The sequence below is a fragment of the Mytilinidion resinicola genome (assembly GCF_010093595.1).
Source record: "Mytilinidion resinicola strain CBS 304.34 unplaced genomic scaffold BDZ99scaffold_1, whole genome shotgun sequence".
In the NCBI taxonomy this organism is placed as follows: Eukaryota; Fungi; Ascomycota; class Dothideomycetes; order Mytilinidiales; family Mytilinidiaceae; genus Mytilinidion; species Mytilinidion resinicola.
This window is the reverse complement of record NW_022985437.1, coordinates 582,589-602,768: the sequence shown is the minus strand read 5'-3', so window position 1 is coordinate 602,768 and position 20,180 is coordinate 582,589. Positions and strand designations below refer to the sequence as shown.

Below are 20,180 nucleotides of genomic sequence, written 5' to 3'. Positions count from 1 at the left end.
TGAAAATAAAGAGTGATAGTATACACATTTGGACGTCCGAGTGTCCATTTCGCCCGGGAGCTCCCAGGAAAACAAAATAATCCAAGCCCATATCACGCCTGTTCGTTACGAGTACTTCGGGGCCTCAATGCTGGCTCCATTCAATGGTGTTGAGATCAACACCTTCCTGAACCAGCTCCCATAGCGGGCTAAGCTCCCTCAAGAAGCTGACCCTTTCGCTTACAGCCTTGAGAACGTAGTCGATCTCGGCTTCGGTGGTAAATCGGCCAATACCAAACCGAATGCTGCTATGGGCGCTCTCGTCGCTGCTTCCGAGGGCTCTTAGTACATAGCTCGGCTCGAGCGAGGCCGATGTGCATGCACTTCCCGATGAGAGAGCAATATCTTTCAAAGCCATGAGTAGTGACTCTCCTTCGACATAGGCAAATGAGACATTCACGCAGCCGGGATAATGGCGCGCAGCATCTCCGTTGAGGGTCGTGTGTTCAAGAGATAGAAGACCGCTGAGGAGCCGCTGTGAGAGCGCGGCAATACGTTTCGAATCGTACTACTTCTAGTCAGCATCTGATCCGGATGTTTATCCGTTCATTCTGTTCAGGGAATATATCTCCAATTCATAGGTCTTGCTGTGTGACATTATCGCGCCCAGACGGCCATAGTAGCTCACATCCAGGCACTCAGAAAGCCATGCATGTGTAAAAGCGAATAATCATAAAGGAATTCAGAAGCGAAGGAATGGTCGAACTTACTGCCATCTCTTCTTTGCAGATTCGCGCCGCCTCGCCAAACCCAATAACCAGTGATGGAGCTAAAGTTCCACTTCTCAGCCCGCGTTCTTGGCCACCTCCACTAATGATTGGATCGAGTCTGACTCGTGGCCTCCTGCGGACATAGCATGCGCCAATGCCTTTAGGCCCGTATATCTTGTGCCCAGATATAGACATGAGGTCTATGTTTGACTTGTTCACGTCGAGTGGAATTTTTCCGACCGCCTGTGCGCCATCCGTGTGGAAGAAGATTTTCTTAGATCGGCAAAGCTTTCCAATCTCGTCAATCGGCTGGAGCACGCCGATTTCGTTGTTTACTGTCATTATGCTAACCAGACAGGTGTCTGGCCGTATCGCGGCTTCTAGCTGTGCCATGTCGACTAAACCGTTGTTCTGCACGGGCAGGTATGTTACTTCTACTCCATCGTCTTGCAAATGGCGACAACTATCGAGTACGCATTTGTGCTCCGTCTGGCAAGTGATGACGTGCTTCTTCTTGCCATTTCGCATGAAAAAATTGGCGACGCCTTTGATGCTCATGTTGTTGCTCTCTGTTGCGCCACTGGTGAATATAATTTCCTTCGGGTCGGCGCCAATGAGGCTGGCAATGTGCTCTCGTGCTTGCTCAACCGCCTTGTCAACCTCCCATCCGTACGCATGGGTCCTCGAGTGGGGGTTGCCGTACATCCCCGTCATGTATGGCAGCATTGCATCGACAACTCGGGGATCCATCGGAGTCGTTGCTTGCATGTCTAGATAAATGGGGCGTGTGCCTTCGTCTATGATACTTGCTTGTTTCAATATACCTGTCGTAAATCAGCTACCGACATTTGTTAACCGATGCTGGGCGGAGAAATTTACCTGCCGTGGGACTCAGCATGGCATCAGCACCGAGCCCAGTGGTTGGCATGATCTCATGGGCGGGCTTGCTCCCCGTCTCCTTCATGAACGCCTCCCGCTCTGCCTTGATGGTCGTGTCAACGTTGATGGTGGCATTGACTGGCTTCGTCTCTGTGACATAGCTTCGTCCATGGTATCCAGTGGCGGCTCGGGGCGCGAAGCGGGAAAGCGAGCTAGATGGGTGTCGCCGTGAGCAGACACGGAGGGCCTGCCTCGCTGCTGATGGCGCAATATTAGACATGATGAAAGGAAAAAACCTAGAGGGTGGTAGGAGGGTGGTTGATGGAGGAGTGGTGGTGATTTGCCTCCTCGGTTGGCGGTGGTTATCAGATATGGAGATTTCACTTAGCGCGGCGGGCTCGCCGGCATCTCCGCAAACAGGACGAAAGAAGTCCGAACACGAATGAGGGCGAACCTTGTGTCTGATCGCTCTCTGCGCATGCGGCCTGCGGTCTCGTGCATTGTAAACGCTCGCTTTCAAGCTGTCTAAATGTACAGCTGTTGCGTTAGTGAAGAAAAAGCACCACGCTTGCCGCTGCCCAGCCGCCGCCCTGCATTTTGACCTTGTGCCCTTGGCTAAGCCACATCTGCCTTCGTCATATGTCATCGACGGCTTCAAAGAGCCCGGACTTCCCCAAAACCTCACCCACTACTCCCAGACAGCACCTCAACCCCCCTCTATCCACAGTATCCAGCATATTCAACTTGCCACTATAGCCCATCTGCCGTCGCTGCGACACCCACAAAGACCAATGAGTTGGAAGGGCCTCACGAAGAGCGTCACTCGGGTTCGTACTCTGCCTAGAGACCACAACTCTTGCGGACGCTGGCTAACTCGGCATGCATAGGCGCCTCAAACTATCAAGCAGCGCTTTAACCTTGTATGATCGCCTCCCTCTGCTGCCGTTGCGCATCGCGACGACATCCGGCATCGCCAGTTGAGCCTCAGCTGATCGTGAATGTGGGGTAGGGCGACAACACAAAGGATGCCGTCTACACGGATGCCGAGAGACGCTTCCAGGAGTTGGAGAAGGAGACGAAGAGACTACACGATGAATCGAAAAAGTGAGCCTCCAAACACGGCAGTGGCCTGCGCGCTCTAACATATCCTAGGTACTTCGACGCCATAAATGGTCTGTAGCCCAACTTGGCGCCACCGTACATATCTGACTTTGTTGCTAGGAATGCTCACCCACCAGATCGAGTTCTCCAAGGCATGCGCCGAGATCTATAAGCCTATATCCGGCCGCATGTCGGATCCAGACTCGTTCGTGCAAGAGGGAAACCCTGAGGGCATAAGAGCGTGTGAGGAGTACGAGGCCATCGTCCGCGACCTCCAAGAAACTCTCCAGCCAGAACTGGAGATGATCGAAACTAGGGTAATACGACCTGCGGATGAACTCTTGGAGATCATCAAGGTTATTCGAAAGGTGGCCGTGAAACGTGACCACAAGCAACTTGACTACGATCGCCATCGGGCGACGCAGAAGAAGTTGCAGGACAAGAAGGAAAAGACCCTCAAAGACGAGAAGGCAATGTACAGGGCCGAGAACGATGTCGAACAGGCCACCCAGGAGTTCAATTACTTCAACGACTTGCTCAAGGACGAACTGCCCAAGCTTTTCCGGCTGGAGAGAGAGTTCATCCGACCCCTTTTCCAATCCTTCTACTACATGCAACTGAACGTGTTCTACACATTGCATGAGAAGATGCAGAGCATTGACATCGGGTACTTCGACTTGACGCTTGATATCGAGGCAGCGTTCGAGAAGAAGCGGGGTGACGTTCAGGAGCAGGCGGAAGCTATCTCTATCACAAAGTACAAGACTACAGGCGGCCGGAAACCCGGGCAGCTGAAGTATGGCAACAAACTCGCCATCGAAGGGAAAACAGGCCCTCAACGGCGGTCAACTTTGGATTCGACTGAAACTCCGCCCCCGCCATACAGCCCAAATCCCGAGAAGAACTCACTTTCACCTGCCTTTGCAGCTGGAGGATTCGGAGTCGGCCGTGCAAATAGCACTGGTAGCTCTTGGGGCGCTGCAGCGAAATCCAAGGGTGCGGCACCGCCTCCACCAAAGCCCAAGCCGTCGCGGCTTAGCGGCGTCCCTGCCGTAGAGACGGTGACTGCTCTATATGATTACGAGGCGCAAGCTGAGGGTGACCTGAGCTTCACCACCGGGGATGTTATCGAGATCATAACAAGGACTTCAAACGATCAGGAATGGTGGACTGGAAGGGTCAATGGGCGGCAAGGTCAATTTCCAGGTAAGACCATAATCTGCGGTAAAGAGTGAATCCTCTAACTAGCTTTAGGGAATTACGTACGTCTTAATTCATAAAGGATGCGATTGGCGCACGAGCATCATTGGCTCTTTCATTCGTAACTTTAGCATTGGGCGTTGACAACACTGACCGTAATGCTCTTGGACCTGCAGGTGGTACACCGAGATGTCATTTCTAGTAATAGAGTGCAGCTCGGATAATTCGAATTAGATACACTTTACATATCATGCTTTGCGTGTCCGTGATTTTGCTTTGAATATGTGAATATGGTCTTTCGGCTGAACACGTAACGGTAACCACCTGCAGCTGAGGTTAAAAGTTACACTGCGGCGGCTGAGTCATGATGTTTTCAAACACCCCACCACTGGCTTGAGTCACTTGGAAGTGACTCACGCCCGCGATGGTTTTTAACTAACGCCTGCTGGAGCAATTAAACCAGCAACACCATGGACCTCCCTCACCGCAGCGCCGAACAGCCACCGGCTCCGGCTGCTGAGCCTGCTCAGAAGAAAAAGCCCAAGAAGGCTCCCGGCCCCGGGGCATCCAAGTCCCTCGAACTTAGCCCTCCTCCGCCCTACTTCGACCACCGTATCGCTATCTTCGAGAAACTCAAAGCTCAATATGACGACGACGTTGCCAAGAAGCCCCGCGAATCGATCAAGATCACCCTGCCAGATGGTCGAATTGAGGTTGGAAAGTCATGGGAGACCACACCGGCGATGATCGCGAAGTCACTGAGCAAATCGCTGCTCGACCGTACTGTGATATCGAAGGTCAATGGCGAGCTATGGGACATATTGCGGCCGCTTGAGACCGACACCTCACTCGAGTTCCTCGATTTCGACAATGAGGAGGGAAAGAAGGTCTTTTGGCACTCGTCGGCGCACATCTTGGGAGAAGCTGCCGAGCGACGATTTGGTTGTCATCTTTGCATTGGCCCACCCACAGACGAGGGCTTCTACTACGAGATGGAATTACCCGAGAAGGCAGCGGTGCACAACGATGACAGGGAGCCGCTTACGGCCCTCTCATTGTCAATCATCAAGGAACGACAGAAGTTCGAGCGGCTCGTTCTCACCAAGGAAGCTCTCCTGGAGATGTTTCAATCAAACCCCTTCAAGCAGCACATCATCAAGGACAAGATCCCAGACGGCACGTCCACCACAGTCTACCGTTGTGGCCCGTTGATCGATCTTTGCCGAGGTCCTCATGTTCCTGACACTGGGCGAATAAAGGCTTTCCAGGTTATGAAGCACTCGGCATCATACTTCTTGGGAGACCCGAAGGGGCCTTCTCTCCAGCGGATCTATGGCATATCCTTTCCAGACAAGAAGCTTCTTACAGAGCATCTCAAGTACCTTGAGGAGGCTGCTAAGAGAGATCATCGCAAAATTGGAAAGGAGCAAGAGCTCTTCTTCTTCCACGAACTTTCGCCAGGCTCTTGCTTCTTCCTCCCTCATGGCACTATAATTTACAACACACTTCAAAAATTTATTCGATCGGAGTACTGGAAACGCGGATACCAGGAGGTCATATCTCCCAACATGTACAATTCTGAGTTGTGGAAGAAGTCGGGGCATTGGCAGCGTAAGTGACCTGACTACGTATTGATCACAGTCTATCAGTCTGGAACTGACTTATTTTAGATTACCACGAGGACATGTTCACCTTTGAAGTCGAAAAGGATCAGTGGGCTCTGAAGCCCATGAACTGTCCAGGCCATTGCTTGATCTTCGGATTTCGAGAACGCAGCTATCGCGAGCTACCCATCCGCATGGCAGACTTTGGTATCTTGCATAGAAATGAAGCTTCTGGGGCTCTCGGGGGCCTCACTCGAGTGAGACGCTTCCAGCAAGACGACTCCCATATCTTCTGTACCCAAGCTCAGGTCAGCGAAGAAATCTCCGGACTCTTTGAATTCCTGCAAGTTGTTTATGGAAATTTTGGGTTCCTTTTTAAGTTGAAACTGTCTACAAGACCTGACAAGTTCCTGGGAGATATTGAAACCTGGGATTTAGCCGAACAACAATTGGCTCGGGCACTGGATGAGTTTTCTGCCAAAGGAAACGCCAAGTGGGAACTGAACCCCGGCGATGGCGCTTTCTATGGTCCCAAAATTGACATCACAATCATGGACGCCCTTAAGCGTCAATTCCAGGTAAGTCTGGCATGCCACAGACGCGCGCAATCCTATTAATATCTCGACAGTGCGCCACTATCCAACTCGACTTCCAGCTACCGCAGCGCTTCAAGCTCGAGTACATGACCTCGGAGGTCACGGCAAAACCAAAGGCTCAAGAAGCAGATGCGAGTGCTGAAGCGACTCCTGCTCCTGCTTCAGGTTCAGCAGTCCAGCCCGCTGCCACGAACGAGCCCGCCGCAGGCTATGCTCGTCCCGTTATGATTCATCGAGCTATCTGCGGCAGTTTCGAACGTTTCATTGCCATTCTCACTGAACATTTCGGCGGCAAATGGCCATTCTGGCTGAGTCCTCGCCAAGTCCTCATTATTCCGGTAATGTCGTCGGCTTCAGACTACGTGAAGGAGGTTCATACAATCCTGAGATCGCATGAGATACACGCCGACGTTGACCTCGGAGCGAACACGCTGAACAAGAAGGTCCGCAACGGTCAATTGTTGCAATACAACTTCATCTTCGTTCTAGGTGCGCAAGAAATGGAAAATCGCTCAGTGAGCATTCGCATTCGGGATTCTACTGGGGCTCAAGCGGTTTTGCCGCTCGACGAAGCTATCCAGAAGCTGTGTGCCTTACGGGAGAGTAGGAGCATGGTGACTGAGGTTTGATTGGTTCAATAGGTTAGACACTCCAATAATACACACGCACGATATATGATTACCAAACCTCTCTATCACTGCATGAGGTGCCTCGTGCTATCTCCAGAAATCTGTATCTTAGCATTTTGATCATCTCGTAACGCCGTGAGGCCACCTCAGACGGAGTTAGACCGGAGTACACATGAGTGCTCAAAGCAACTCGATAGATTCAAAGACGGTTAAGAGTTAAGGAACATGCCTCTGATATTAACAACAATGCGTTACCACTAATTCTCTCTGCCACCACATGAGGCGTCTCGTGCTGTTATCAAAACTCCGACTCTTAGCATTTTCAACGGTTGGTAAACTCGTGAGGTCACCTCAGGCTGGGCTAGAGCGGTGTATATAGATAGGGGCATGTATCATTCCGGTAAGTCACGTTTCCTCTTTCTGAGAGAAAGCCTCAACTAAGAAATGACATTGCTGCCCATGTAAGACTAGCTGTCCTAGCCATGTATGATTACACCATGTCTATTCGCAGCCTATAGGCCCATCGAAATTCATTTCACGCGGTTCGATTTGCAAGTCTATGTACCAAATGGTGCGAATTGTCAACGACCTGATCCACCAAATCTCGTTTCACGCGGTTGATTCTGTAAAAAATTGCAACCGGTCAACCTAAATCTTGCACGGTGGTGCTTCAGCTACTCGTCTTTGCCGTAAGAATATTTCTCTCGATGGTCTAATATACAGCCCGTTGCTTCTGTAATAGAATCTAACCACGTGTCGTACACCCTCCAGGTCATGTCGTGTCTATTAAAGTTCTATCACGCGGTTGATTTCGTAAGAACTTGTAACAAATCAACCCACTTCTTACACGGCGGCGCTTCAGCTACTCTTCTTCGCGTCAGAAATTTTTAGACTTAGAACGGGGTTTAAAGCGTGTTGCTTTGGGGATTGAAAGAAACCATGTCGGGTACCCTCTGCATCTATTAGATTCCCATCTACACGGTTAAATCGGTGAGAATTTGTGACGAAATGTCGCTCTAAGGGGCCCCTCCGCGGCTATCAAATGTGATTGAACGCGGTTGGATCTGTGAGTATTTGCAACGGGGCCCATTACGTTCATCAAGCATTTCACGCCTACACAAGAGTAATTTCACACAAGGTCAAGGCCGAGAGACTGTGAATTAGACCTCAAGCGTAGCTGTCCTACCCCTGTCGAGTTACACCATGTCTATTACCATTTTGCAAACCTACGCCGCCTACAAGGCCACGTCACACCTATACGAGAATTATTTCACACGATATAAAGGCTGAGAGACTGTACATTGGACGCTGTCGAATAATTTGCTGAATTGGCATGTAAATTATACCGCTCACTAAAGATCTACCACAAGTTTAGTCGCACTAACACCAGTCTCGCACTTCTTTAGCGCCTCTTGAATCTGCTCTAAGCCCTTCCCGACGACGGACGGGGGTGGAAGGCACTTGAGCTTCCCCGCCTGCAATGCGGACGTTACATAGTCCCTCCAAACGGGAGTGGCAATATCATTCACGGCAAAAATCATGCCCGCTTTTACGTTCTCCGGGACGCTATCGGGCGGGGGATGAACGCATGCCAGATGACCTCCGCCTAGTTTGGCGAGGATAGCAAGATCGTTCGCATATGTGTCGGGCGTGGAAATAGCGTCGAAGATGCCTACGAATTCTTGTCCGGACTTGGCGACTGCTTCGATAACGCTCTCGACGAACGAAGGGTTGTGGTAGTCGAAGACCTCGGCCGCGCCGCAGGTCTTGCACAAGTCGAAGTTGTGCGCGCTGGCAATAGATATAACCTTGATACCAGCTGCCGTCGCTAGCTGGGTTGTCATGGAGCCGACGGAAGAAGATCCGCCGTACACGATGAGCGTTTTGTTTGAAGAGGTGGGCTCCAGCGAGGGATACGGCAAGCTGAGAGCAGGTGTAGCCACGCCAGGCATTGCGGTCCCAGGCTGCTTGAGCGAGAGCGTGCATACCGCCGCCTCCAAGGCAAAGGGTACTACCACCCCGTCGGTGAACGAGATGGTATCGGGGAGGATAGCAGCTTTGTTCGCCGGCACAACCGTGTACAGAGCATACGCCCCATCCTGAGGTCGACCACTAACTAGGTTAATCGCGTGTCTATATCATCCCATCATTAGTCCAGGTGTGCTAGTTGGGGCATCAAGCTCTTGAGGTGCCTTACCCGATGATGCGATCTCCCTTTTTGAAGCGCCCATGCACCTCTGATCCGACTTCGTAGACTTCGCCGGCCACGTCGCAACCAAAGATAGCGGGCCACTGCTGAACAAAGACGCCGGCCTTCTGCATATGGGTGTCCAAGGGGTTGATGGCAACAGCAACGTTTCTAATAACGAGTTCGTCGGGACCGGCGGTCGGCATGGGTGCCTCGCCTACCTCCAGGGAAGTGTTGGCTTTGTGAAGCCATGCGGCTTGGTTTGATGTCATTCTTGGCTACGTCTTGGTACGTGATTGGGGAGAAATGGCTAGAAGAAAGGTTTTAAGACAGTGAAGATGTGGTAGGAAAGAAGTAGCAGAGAGAATTGGTGACCTTTTATATATCTGGAATTGACCCTAGTGAAGCTAGCTTCGCCATATGCAACATCATTGCAACAACAATGGGATTTCAAAGCCCACTGCGAAATCGCTTATTGATCGCACTCGTATGTACCTGAATAGAATCAGTCGTCGCAGAACCTCACACGTCGTTTTATTATGAATCATGGCTCGGGTAAATGCCAGAACAGCATATGAGGAACTGCGATGGGGAAGCTTTGACGTTCTTCTAGCCAATCAGAAGTGCGTCTTTGTTCGATTCAACCTCGTCTTCCCAACCTCGATTCCCACACTCCTCCTACAACTCTCTGATCCTCTTCCTCATGGCAGTCAAGCTCACATTCAGCTTTCGGATGCACCTTTCGCAGCACACGCAGGCTCCGTTAAACATAACGTAGCAGTCAAGGATACGTACGAAGTCCTTTTCCAAACGTAATATCCTAAGGCACACACTCTTCTGGGCTTGCGTACGCTCGTCTACCACTGTTTGGGGTCCTCCAGGACATTGTCGAAAATTGTAAAGCGACTGTTTTGGTAAGCCTGATAGCTCTCCGGGTCACCCCAGACGGCGCTGGACTGCTACTCTATGTTCAACGAAGCCTGACACTACCATGTCCATCACGTTTGGCACAAGTGATTTGCTCGAGTATAACGCGAGGTATAGCGTGCTGATTTGCCGAGAATGCAAGTACGCCATTCAAAAGAGCGCCCTAGGAAGCCATCTACTTCGGCACAAGATCTATCGCGGAGAAAGACAGCGATTATTATCCTCCATCGCTCAACTCGAACTTGTAGAGCCGGACGATGTTCAACTTCCGCCCGTGAGTTTGTCACCGGTAGAAGGACTGCCCGTCATTTCAGGCTACAGATGTACGGCCATCGGCTGTGAAAGTCTCTGTGCCAGCTCTAAGCGGATGAGACGCCATTGGAGCGAAAATCATGGCGTGAGTGATCCTCCGGAGTCCTGTGCTCGTTCCGTAAATCTTCAGACTTTCTTTCGGGGAACCAAAATCAAGTACTTTGAGGTCGCGTCACCTGGGCAGCTGGTCACTGGCCAGGAGATAGTTGCCCACCAGCATTCTCTCAACCGCGTTCCCACACCGGCATCCATACTCCCTCTAGGCCCTCGGTGCAACCTAGACCTGGAAACGCTGAGGTACTTTCACCATTTCACGACCACGACGAGTCTCACGCTTCCTGCCAGGAATGGTGAGCCCGTAAAGTACTGGCAGATGGATGTGGTTGCACAAGCCCTGCGGCTGCGCTGGCTAACGTGTGGGTTGCTAGCTATCTCCGCAAGTCATCTGGCGGCGCTTTTGGACGACGAGACAACCAAGCGAGTGCATCGGGAGCGATCGGCGCAGTTTCTTCAAGAATTCTCCGCTGGATGGGGGGAGGTACTGCGTGATCCTAGCGTGGCCAGACTCGAGGAAGCGAAGGCGGGCGCGCAGATGCATTGCATTCAATGTTGCTGCCATTGGACGTCTGAAATACCAGCGCTCAGTCAAGGACTGATTCCGGGACCAGCACCTTTTGATTTGCAGTCATTCACAACGACTGTTCAAGGCTGTATCGACCCTAACTTCGCTCTCCGCTCCGCAGTCAGCAGCGATGACGTGCCCGAGGAAACGTGGATTCGAGCCACCACAGATTCGGGAGGAAGCTCAGATGCTGGAGTCTCCGGTAACGTGCCCCCTGCGTTACTGTATCGCTTCCGCATTCTCCCGTATCGCATGGCAGAGGCATTAGAAAAACCGGACAATGCCCTAGACTTCGTTTCCACGCTTTCCGCTATCGATACACTGGTCGAATGCTTTTCCTTGAGCTATGCGTCCGATGATGTGGGAGCGGTATGGACGGGCATGGCGTCGTGGTTGAGGATGCTAGGGGATCGCTTCAACCAGATGGTTTTGCACAAGAGTCCCGCTGCGCTCATTGTGCTCGCTCATTGGTTGTTGTTGGTCGAGCGAGCTGAGCGTTACTGCTGGTTCTTGAGAGGCTCGGCGATGAAGTTATTACGCCAGATTACGGGAGAACTCCCTGATGATAGCGCTGCCCAGAGACTAGTCGGGGATCTAATAGGTTCAACATTTGGGCATTGATTGAATTGATTCCTTCCGTATTGAACTTGACAGAGCTGTTGACAAAGGATTGACGTTGTGAGGCCTGTCGTGGTACAGGAAAAGGGGAACTTGTCTTGGCGTGCCCAAATCTGGATAGATTACACCCTGATAGCGCTGACAGTGTAATCGGATCTCTATTACTGTGTCACGAAGAAAACTCACGCATCAGATATCGCTCTGCCGCTTTCTGACATGCCTCAACGGGTTTTAAAGATTCAAATGAAACAGTGTGAGCAAGTTGCAAGGCTTGTCGGGCCACCTCAGACGACGCTGTCCTGTTATGAGTGAAACTGTGCGTGCCAAGCTGAGTGTACGAGCCCAGGAAGAGCTGACATTCTCCTCAGCATGGCCATCGGCAATTCCGGTCTCCATACCTAGATGTGGAGGCGGAGGTTCTGTTTGCCCCCACTCGCAATCTACAAGCTTCAGCCAAGCGCATCAGCGGTAACTCCAAGCATAGCATGCAAGCATTCTGAAGGAAGCTTAGCGTGCTTATCGTTTGCCAGCTTCCTTCTCCAGCTTCCCGCTCTGATAGCCTCAAGAGCACAAGGGCCGTATCGTGGGGCGCCTGGGAACTCCTACCCATCACCCGGTATCTAGCCCAGCGATCGTCGACGGGACCCTGCTTAAACAAGAAGGTGTCTTGGTTGATCTCGCATCCCCTACGCGCTAGGACTGCAGTGGAATGATGGAAAGCGTTCCAGAAGCACGGCGACTGGTCGTCCAAACAAGCGCGTCGTCGTTATCTGGCCTTCGCGGTTCCCGGGTGATAAGTACGGCCACCTCCGTCTCGTGATAGATTAGCTGTAGGTACATACTTTGCGACCTCGTTCTTCAAGTACGCCGAGGCGCAATCCGCTGTTTCTTCTCCCTTTGTTCCTTCCTGCGGAACGCCCATCTCATCGCGATACTGAAATTGGCCGAGAGTTGAGAGGATCTACCAGTGAAGACATTCACCATTTCAGCCCTCTAAGCGACCCCATTGCGCTTTTTCATTTGCCCAACCCTAACAAAACTTCAACATCAACTCGCTCGGCTGCATCCCTTGATACCTCGCCTCTCCTCCTCGAATACGCGTTAGAGGCGCCCAAGACACCTTTGCCATCCCCAGTTGCTCTCTTGAAAGATGGAATTCGAGAAAGAGAACCTCGATGCAGAAGCTGCGAAAGGGCCCGAAGTTGTGAGCGCTCCCGACGTCGACGATGCATCTATCGAAGAAATACGCCGCGCGAAGGAGATCCAGAGTCGCAACCCTGTCCTTCGATATCTGAAAAAAGGAGAGGAGTGGCTCGACGCCAAGATGGGCATTGAGACGCAGGGCGTGGACCGCATCCCGGAGGAAAAGAAACAGCCTCCCTCCATCTGGAACATCTTCTTGATGTGGTGGTCGCTGAATGTTCACGTCGGAGTTGTTCCACTGGGGCTCCTCGGTCCTGAATTCGGTCTGTCGCTGAAGCAGTCCATTGCTGCCAGTGTAGTGGGAACTATGCTTGGAGCACTGTGCACTGCGTTCACCGGGACTTTAGGCCCAAAGGTAATACAGCATCCAAACACTGGCCCAGACAATGCACTAATTGCATATCGATAGCTTGGCCTTCGTCAAATTGCAACCTCTCGCTATTCCTTCGGTTTCTGGGGCGCAAAGCTCTGCTCCGTTCTCAACGTTGTTGTCGGAGGCGGCTTCGCTGTTGTCAACTATGTCGTTGTAGGTCAGATCCTCAACGCGGTGAGCGACTACACTATGTCTATCACGGTCGGCATTGTGATCATAGCAGTCATCTCCTACGTTCTTTGCGTATTTGGATTCAAAGTCATCCACACGTTCGAGAAGTATTCATGGATTGGAACCTTCATCCTCCTCTGCGTTCTCATCGGTCAAGCAGCACCGCATGTTGATTCTAGCCTTCCAGGACTAGATGGCAGCTCTGGTACCACATTCGCCGCCAATTTCTTGACCATCCTGTCCATCAACTTCTCCAACGCCTCTGGTTGGTGCAGTATAGCAGCCGACTACTACTGCAACTTTCCCGCTGATGTGAGTAAGATCCCAGTACATACATCAGTGTCCTCTACTGTCAATTTTCCTGGAACTGCGTTGTTGAACCACGACTCAAATGGTGGTTGAATACGCACTTAAGTTACTTTGAGCACTAGCTTAAGTCAAAGTGGTGTCTTGAACCCGATTTGAGTGGCGCTCAAGGAAAATTGACTGCAGAGGATTTGGAATCTGTCCTAACCTACCCCCCTGCTTGTGAATTTCTGCTAACCTGTGTATGCCAATCTAAGACCCCGACATGGAAGGTTTTCACTCTAACCTGGTGGGGAATCGTCCTTCCCACCACCTTCGTGAGTAAATCGTTCCAGCCCAACGCATACAAGTACTGACAGAGCCTCTCTAGTCCGTGGTGATAGGCTGCTGTCTCGGCAACGCCGCGGTATCCGTCGCATATCCCCCATACGCTGACGCCTACGGTAATCACGGCCTCGGTGGCCTGATCTATGAAGTCTACCACCCTGTCGGCTGGTCCAAGTTCTGCCTCGTTATGCTCACCTTCTCCGTTCTCGGCAACAACATTGCCATCAACTATTCCTCGGGTCTTTCGCTCCAACTCCTCGGCCACTACTTCCACGCCGTGCCACGGCTGATCTGGTCGCTGCTGTTCGTCATCGTCATCGCCGTTCTCGCCATTGCGGGCCAGGAACACCTCTCCACTATCGTCTCAAACTTCGTCAGCCTCCTCGGCTATTGGACCGTTAGTTTCACACTCGTCCTGCTCATCGAAGATCAATTCTTCCGCAAACGCTCCGGCTACGACCTCACTGTGTGGGATAAGCCGCACGCTCTGCCGTGGGGCTGTGCGGCGGTGCTCGCACTCTTGACTGGATATCTTGCGGGCGGTGTCACTGGAATGGTATGTTCAAGTTTTTATTAAGTTTAAGCATAAGAATGCTAGCGAGAACTGAGCTAACATTGTGCATAGGCTCAGACTTGGTACATTGGTCCTATTGCGGCCAAGTTCGGTGGGTTTGGAGGCGATGTGGGTATTTATTTAAGTGCGGCATTCACGTTGATCGTGTATCCTGTGGCAAGGATTGTGGAGAAGAAGTATACAGGAAGGTAATGAATTACGTAGGCTAGCACGTAATGGTCTGGTTCTCGCGAGGTATGATGGCCGGCAAGCTTCAAAGTAGACTGTAGCGAACGAGCAACTTATAATCATGATATTTTATTCTGCTGATATGAAGTTCAGATAGAGCAGGGAACATAGCGCTTATCATACCGAAAAAGTAATCATAAGTAAAGTATATTCTCATCGTGCACTAGCGCATATAAAGTGCCAACCCCGCATGACGAAAGAGCCGCAGGTCCGCTGCGGGGTGTACCTCAAAGAACAGCTCAAGGATGCGGCATATAAACTCATCCTAGACCCGGCTTAGGCTTTAAGTAATTCAAGGTAGTCTAAGATTAACGAGAAGTATCCTTCACAATTCACGTTCCCTTTTTATAGTTGATCGTCATGACTTACGACTCTCAAATATCTTTCACGCTCGACACAACATGTCCTTGGTAATTGCACCCAGCAGCTTCATCTTATTTCCGGAGCGCCCCTTTCGGAGGTCTCATTCTCGTGACACGTTTCACTCAGTAGATGCATCTACTTCACGAAGCTCTCCTTAGTGGACGCTGATTCATGTCGTCTCCTGTGAATTTCTGGCTAAATAGCCATTCCACATTACCGCCCGATCAGACATGTATGCCACGTAACTAACTGCTCTCCAGGACCTACCTGGCCTACCGCCGCCTGAGCGTTGCCCTAGATCAACTCCGTTCTCGCTCTCCACTTCCCCCTGTTAGTTTCACACTGAAGATATTCCCATACCAACTTTACCCGGAGGCTTCGAAAGAGGGCGAGGACAAGTACGAATGGTACAAGAAGAGCCGATACGGAGACTCGGAGGAGAAGATGAAGATGTACACGAGCGTGATGAGCGCGTACGGGAAGAGCTGCGGCATCGACTTCAAGTTCGGCGGAACAGTAGCCAACACGATCGATGCGCATAGGGTGCTGCAGTGGGTGCAAGAAACCAAGGGCGAGGAGGGAGTTAGGAAAGCTGTGGAATGTGAGTATGGCCCGTTTGGGAGTGGTCTCAAGATGCCGCAGAACTAGGCTTACGAGTGAGTTCGACAGCGCTATACAGCCAGTATTTCGAACACGAGCAGCATCCTTCTTCTAAGGAGACTCTTTTCGCTGCCACTGCTGCAGCTGGTGTTCCCGAGGCTGAAGCGAAGGCATTTATAGAAGACGAGTATGAGGGCTTACAAGATGTCAAGATGTTGATAAGAGAGCAGGCAGGAAATGCCGTTGACGCAGTGCCGTATGTCGTTTTTGAGGGAAAGAGGAGAGACTTCACGTTACAGGGAGCGAAGGAAGTAGAAGAGTATGTGAAAGCGATGGAACAGGTCATCAAGGAAAGTAGCTGAGGTAGCACCGCAACATATGCTTCATATACGTGGAAGTTCTAGAAGATGGCTGTTCCGAGATTGTTTGTGCTATCTGTCTTTAAAGGTGATGGACTGGCTTACTATGGGAGAGAGGTTGAGAAGGTTGAATAACATCGTACAGTTCCTAGAGCTGGTGACTTTCTAGCATACTGAATTTCGCACCGATGAACTACCTACGTCTAACCACGTAACATACGTTCAGGGTACATACAAAATAGCAGGAAAGCGTGAGCAGGGTTACATAGATACACCTTGGTCGGGATGTCTCTTTTGAAACAGGTCACGTGACTCATAAGCTCGCACCGCTGAGCTAATTACACTCGCTGCCACAACTCCGTCTCCCTGTGCACCACCATCTCCACTACGATTGTGTCGGCGATGAAGCCGAAATGCTTCGTTGTCCTTGCGAGTAGCATCTGTGGCCGCCCATGACTTAGGATGTGCTACCCGAGGCAAGAGACAAGCATACGAGAACGATGTAACTGTTAACTCCCTAGATGAAGCTACTGACTGCTATCCCACTCTTCGCGAGTAAGTACCGTTTTCTTTGATGATTGTTTCCCACAATCTCTTGGCTCTCTTGGATGTTACATTTAACTTGAGAGCTCCGCACTTGATAAGCGGCGTTACCACCTCAACCCGCAGATCGTCCCAATGTCCCGGTTACAATCTTGTGTAGCCCTTTATCTTGCCCTCAGAATACATGGCAATCCACCCCGATATCATCATGATAAAGTGCAGGCATCGCCCGCCGCCGAACACTCCCATACACCCTCATTATGTTGCTGAGATTCTCCGCCCTTGTCTCTGCCGTATCTGCTCTGCAGTTTTTGCCGCCAGTTCAATGGAGCCTCAACGTCTCCACTGGCGCTTTCTCCATCGCTACATCGGCTAAAACTATTTACATTGAGAGCAAATTTGCCTCTCATGTTGATACAGGAGGCTTGACGCTTATTCCGCCTTCCGCATACGAATTTGCAGAGACATTTCTCGAAGACCTCGAGCAGATTACCGGAACGAATTGGACCCTTCAACGCATTGGAGTGCTGCCCATGGATGGATCTGGGATATTCCTCGGCTCACTTGGGGGTAATACCTCTGCCTTGAAGTATGAAAATGGAGATGTCACCGAGGAAGGATACGAGCTCGAAGTGCAAGACTCCAGCGTCTTCATAAGGGGACAAGGTGCTCGTGGAATGTGGTGGGGGACCCGAACGCTGCTCCAACAACTTCTCCTTGCGAATGGATCCTCTATTCCTGCCGGTGGAAAGATCACAGACGCACCTGCATACTCGACTAGAGGTTTCATGCTAGATGCGGGAAGGAAGTGGTACGCGCCGTCCTTTTTGAAAGATCTATGCACATATGCATCATTCTTTAAGATGTCAGAATTTCACTATCACGCAAGCGACAATTACCCATTAAATCGCGGACACAACGAGACGTGGAACTTAGTTTACAGTCAATTCGTGAGTGCCAAGCTCCCCTTCCTAGAACTTTTACTAATTTGTATTCCGCCTGAAGTCCTTGTATCCAGAAAACCCTGACCTCCAAGGGATCGTGCAGAGGCCAAATGAAACTCTCTCCCGGGTCGACTTCGAGGACTTCCAAAAGCATTGTGCGCAAAGAGGTGTGACGGTTATACCAGAGATTGAAGCTCCTGGTCACTGTTTGTCCATCACCAAATGGAAGCCAGAGCTTGCATTGGCGACAAAGGATCTCCTCAATCTAACACACCCTGATAGTATTCCCACCGTCAAGAGCCTATGGGCCGAATTTCTACCATGGTTCCAAACGAAGGAAGTCCATATTGGTGCTGACGAATACGATTCCACGCTCGCAGATGACTACATTCGGTTCGTGAATGAAATTTCTGATTTCGTCAACTCCACATCTGGCAAGAAAATTCGGATTTGGGGCACGAACGAGCCCTCTAAAAATCTCACCATTTCAAAGGACATCATTATACAGCATTGGCAGTACGGAGAGTCGGATCCTGTTGAGCTGCATAACGACGGATATCAACTCATCAACTCCGAAGATTGGTGGGCCTACATGTCCTTAAAGAACGACCACATGCCCATCAACCCTGCTCCATATCCACAGTTCTACAATGTATCCCGCGTCTTGAACTTTGCGAACCAGCCAGACTGGCAATGGAATCCAGCCTTATTCAACTATGTCAATAAAACAGAGCAGCTCTCAAGTAATGTATCGGGCAACAAAGGTGCAATCATGGCCACGTGGAATGATAACGGTGTTGACGCTACCACTCAGCTTGAGGCATATTACGCTATGCGTAAGGGTATACCCATCGTAGGAGCAAAGGCTTGGTCAGGATCACGAGGGCAAGTGGTTGTTCCGGACACTTCAGACGCCTCGATTGAGTTCCTCTCTTCTAATGCCCCTGGCCAAAATCTCGATAGGAAGCTCCCCGGCGAAGGTAAGGCCTCCAGTTCACTCTTTTCGTGGGCCCGATCGACTTCAAACAACGACACTATCACGCTAGGACGTGGTAGCAAGGGCATGAACTACTCCCTCTCGCTCTCCATCACTGGCCCATTCACTTTATCGGGGCCTGACACGACTCTCTCACTGTCTGGAAATGGTACATTAGTTTTCACCACGTCCGATGGATGGGATTATCCGCTCCGATCGACCAATATTGCCGATGGCTTTGATCCGGGCATGCCTGGGCGCATTTGGACGAATCTAACCAGTTCAACGCATGTGCCGGTCACGGTGGCCGTCCCAGCTGATATTGTCATTACCGGTGATGTGATCGGAGGCTCTAGAGTATGGGTCAATGGCACCTTTGTGGGGCGCTTCGAGGTGTTCGTTTTCGGAGGCAGAAATACGCTGTTCAGTTGGAGCCAGATGGCTTTCGTCGCGCCATTGGAAAGTGTGAAAGGAGGTGTGCAATCGTTAGAAGTCAACGCGTTCACCCCAGGAACGAGTCCAAGTTCACCGCCACCGCCAGTTTCTAACACGGCTACACGAGTAGGGTACAGCTGGATTGTATGTGCTACTGTTTCAATAGCTGTGGTATTTTTGGAATTCTAGCGGTGGCATTATAGTGTCTCGTTGGTGTGTATACGTCCCTCTGCCTCTAACTGTGGTAGCCTCACGAGCTCATCATTTGGCCAGAACCCTGAGATTCCTTCCAACTCCGAGTTTTCAAAATACAATGAGGGATCACAAGCAGTGAAAAGAAAGTGTATGTGCATCTATGACGAGACGCCGTACCGGCACTCCGAGAGTACGAGGGTGGATGCGAAGACATGAAAAGGTTCACTCCTAGATAGAATCCATCATCAAAACGATTTTCTCTTGTCGCTGCAACCAAGATTCGTACCCCCTCCACTTCAAAGGTGCCGATTTGTCCACACTAAAACTGACCTCTCGATATTCGTTCAGCTCCTTGTTCTAAAAGACGTCGCCGAACCGAAGAGCGATTCGCCATTATCTCTCGACCGCTAGTCTCCTCGATATGAGCTAGCAGAAATTGCAGGGTTTCTGTTGAACCAAATGAGTGATAGTGAATGATATGATTCAAAGTGATGATCTATCTACGAACTAATGATACGCCTGATATAGGTGTTCAGCACAAAGGAATGGTTTGTCTAGCTTGTCTAGCAAACCAGCAAACTGATTGAATATGCAAGGGAAGGTTCTCAAACCAACAGTTTCGAGTCGGCTCCCTGCACGGACTAGTTATGTGTAGAGCGCCTTCGGGTTCGTTCGTCAACTCTGCGAGCCACACTGGATGCTTGGAGTGCTTGTACGTCCTAATCGCGAGATCCTTGATTCTTTGGCCTTTCAACTTAGGGCTTTCTGATTGCTGTCTTAGCAGAGTGGCAAATTTGGAAAGCCTCCTGTATTGTGGGATCACTTGCCACGAATAAGCTGTTTCAAGGCTTGAATCTCTAGGAAGCTCTCGATCGTTGCCATTTTACGACGTGGTACCTGGACGTGGAATATCTCTCGATGACGATCGGTCAGCTATTCCAGACGGACTTCAGCCAACAGCGAGCGCAATTCCTTCATACAAAACTTGTTTCTAGTCATACTATCACGTTTGTCTTTCCGTTCCGACATACTAATTGGGATCAAACCAAATGATCGCAAACCCATTGGCCATAAAACTATTGAAGAAAACTCACTGGTGCACAGCGCTCTGGGTTTGGTTTGCTTCAAAAGGTTCCCATGAGCTCTGCCTTTATTGTC

At 50.8% G+C, this 20,180-nt stretch overlaps 8 protein-coding genes across 8 annotated transcripts; 6 read left to right on the top strand and 2 right to left on the bottom strand.

Annotated features, from left to right (window-relative positions):
• Window positions 1-66: 66 nt before the first annotated feature.
• BDZ99DRAFT_456751 (cysteine desulfurase) lies at window positions 67-1,956 on the bottom strand. The gene is made up of 3 exons (XM_033718526.1): window positions 1,629-1,956; window positions 750-1,573; window positions 67-547 (listed from the first exon to the last, which is right to left on the bottom strand). Exons 1-3 carry the CDS (start codon window positions 1,906-1,908, stop codon window positions 125-127), a joined length of 1,527 nt encoding a protein of 508 aa, XP_033583914.1. The 5' UTR covers window positions 1,909-1,956; the 3' UTR covers window positions 67-124.
• Window positions 1,957-2,308: 352 nt separating this feature from the next.
• BDZ99DRAFT_456749 (BAR adaptor protein hob1) lies at window positions 2,309-4,106 on the top strand. The gene is made up of 6 exons (XM_033718525.1): window positions 2,309-2,455; window positions 2,516-2,548; window positions 2,638-2,732; window positions 2,781-2,800; window positions 2,850-3,935; window positions 3,984-4,106. The coding sequence occupies exons 1-6, from the start codon at window positions 2,420-2,422 to the stop codon at window positions 4,007-4,009; spliced, it is 1,296 nt and encodes a 431-aa protein (XP_033583913.1). The 5' UTR covers window positions 2,309-2,419; the 3' UTR covers window positions 4,010-4,106.
• Window positions 4,107-4,357: 251 nt separating this feature from the next.
• On the top strand, window positions 4,358-7,010 carry BDZ99DRAFT_504866 (threonyl-tRNA synthetase). Its single transcript, XM_033724071.1, has 3 exons — window positions 4,358-5,540; window positions 5,600-6,111; window positions 6,162-7,010. The coding sequence occupies exons 1-3, from the start codon at window positions 4,400-4,402 to the stop codon at window positions 6,756-6,758; spliced, it is 2,250 nt and encodes a 749-aa protein (XP_033583912.1). The 5' UTR covers window positions 4,358-4,399; the 3' UTR covers window positions 6,759-7,010.
• A 1,055-nt stretch (window positions 7,011-8,065) lies between these two features.
• On the bottom strand, window positions 8,066-9,218 carry BDZ99DRAFT_404208 (putative quinone oxidoreductase; the record flags this gene model as incomplete). The annotated part of the gene is made up of 2 exons (XM_033716388.1): window positions 8,066-8,891; window positions 8,956-9,218. 2 exons carry the CDS (start codon window positions 9,216-9,218, stop codon window positions 8,111-8,113), a joined length of 1,044 nt encoding a protein of 347 aa, XP_033583911.1. The 3' UTR covers window positions 8,066-8,110.
• A 719-nt stretch (window positions 9,219-9,937) lies between these two features.
• BDZ99DRAFT_470017 (uncharacterized protein) lies at window positions 9,938-11,428 on the top strand (the record flags this gene model as incomplete). The annotated part of the gene is made up of 1 exon (XM_033721600.1): window positions 9,938-11,428. The coding sequence occupies one exon, from the start codon at window positions 9,938-9,940 to the stop codon at window positions 11,426-11,428; it is 1,491 nt and encodes a 496-aa protein (XP_033583910.1).
• Window positions 11,429-12,274: 846 nt separating this feature from the next.
• On the top strand, window positions 12,275-14,657 carry BDZ99DRAFT_430661 (uncharacterized protein). The gene is made up of 5 exons (XM_033717259.1): window positions 12,275-12,983; window positions 13,038-13,484; window positions 13,736-13,795; window positions 13,849-14,361; window positions 14,431-14,657. The coding sequence occupies exons 1-5, from the start codon at window positions 12,576-12,578 to the stop codon at window positions 14,569-14,571; spliced, it is 1,569 nt and encodes a 522-aa protein (XP_033583909.1). The 5' UTR covers window positions 12,275-12,575; the 3' UTR covers window positions 14,572-14,657.
• A 592-nt stretch (window positions 14,658-15,249) lies between these two features.
• Window positions 15,250-15,932, top strand: BDZ99DRAFT_374740 (uncharacterized protein; the record flags this gene model as incomplete). The annotated part of the gene is made up of 2 exons (XM_033714936.1): window positions 15,250-15,571; window positions 15,628-15,932. Coding segments are annotated over 2 exons (627 nt in total), but the record flags the coding sequence as incomplete, so codon positions are not given.
• Window positions 15,933-16,732: 800 nt separating this feature from the next.
• BDZ99DRAFT_373577 (beta-N-acetylhexosaminidase) lies at window positions 16,733-19,016 on the top strand (the record flags this gene model as incomplete). Its single annotated transcript, XM_033714880.1, has 2 exons — window positions 16,733-17,422; window positions 17,478-19,016. 2 exons carry the CDS (start codon window positions 16,733-16,735, stop codon window positions 19,014-19,016), a joined length of 2,229 nt encoding a protein of 742 aa, XP_033583907.1.
• Window positions 19,017-20,180: the final 1,164 nt, after the last annotated feature.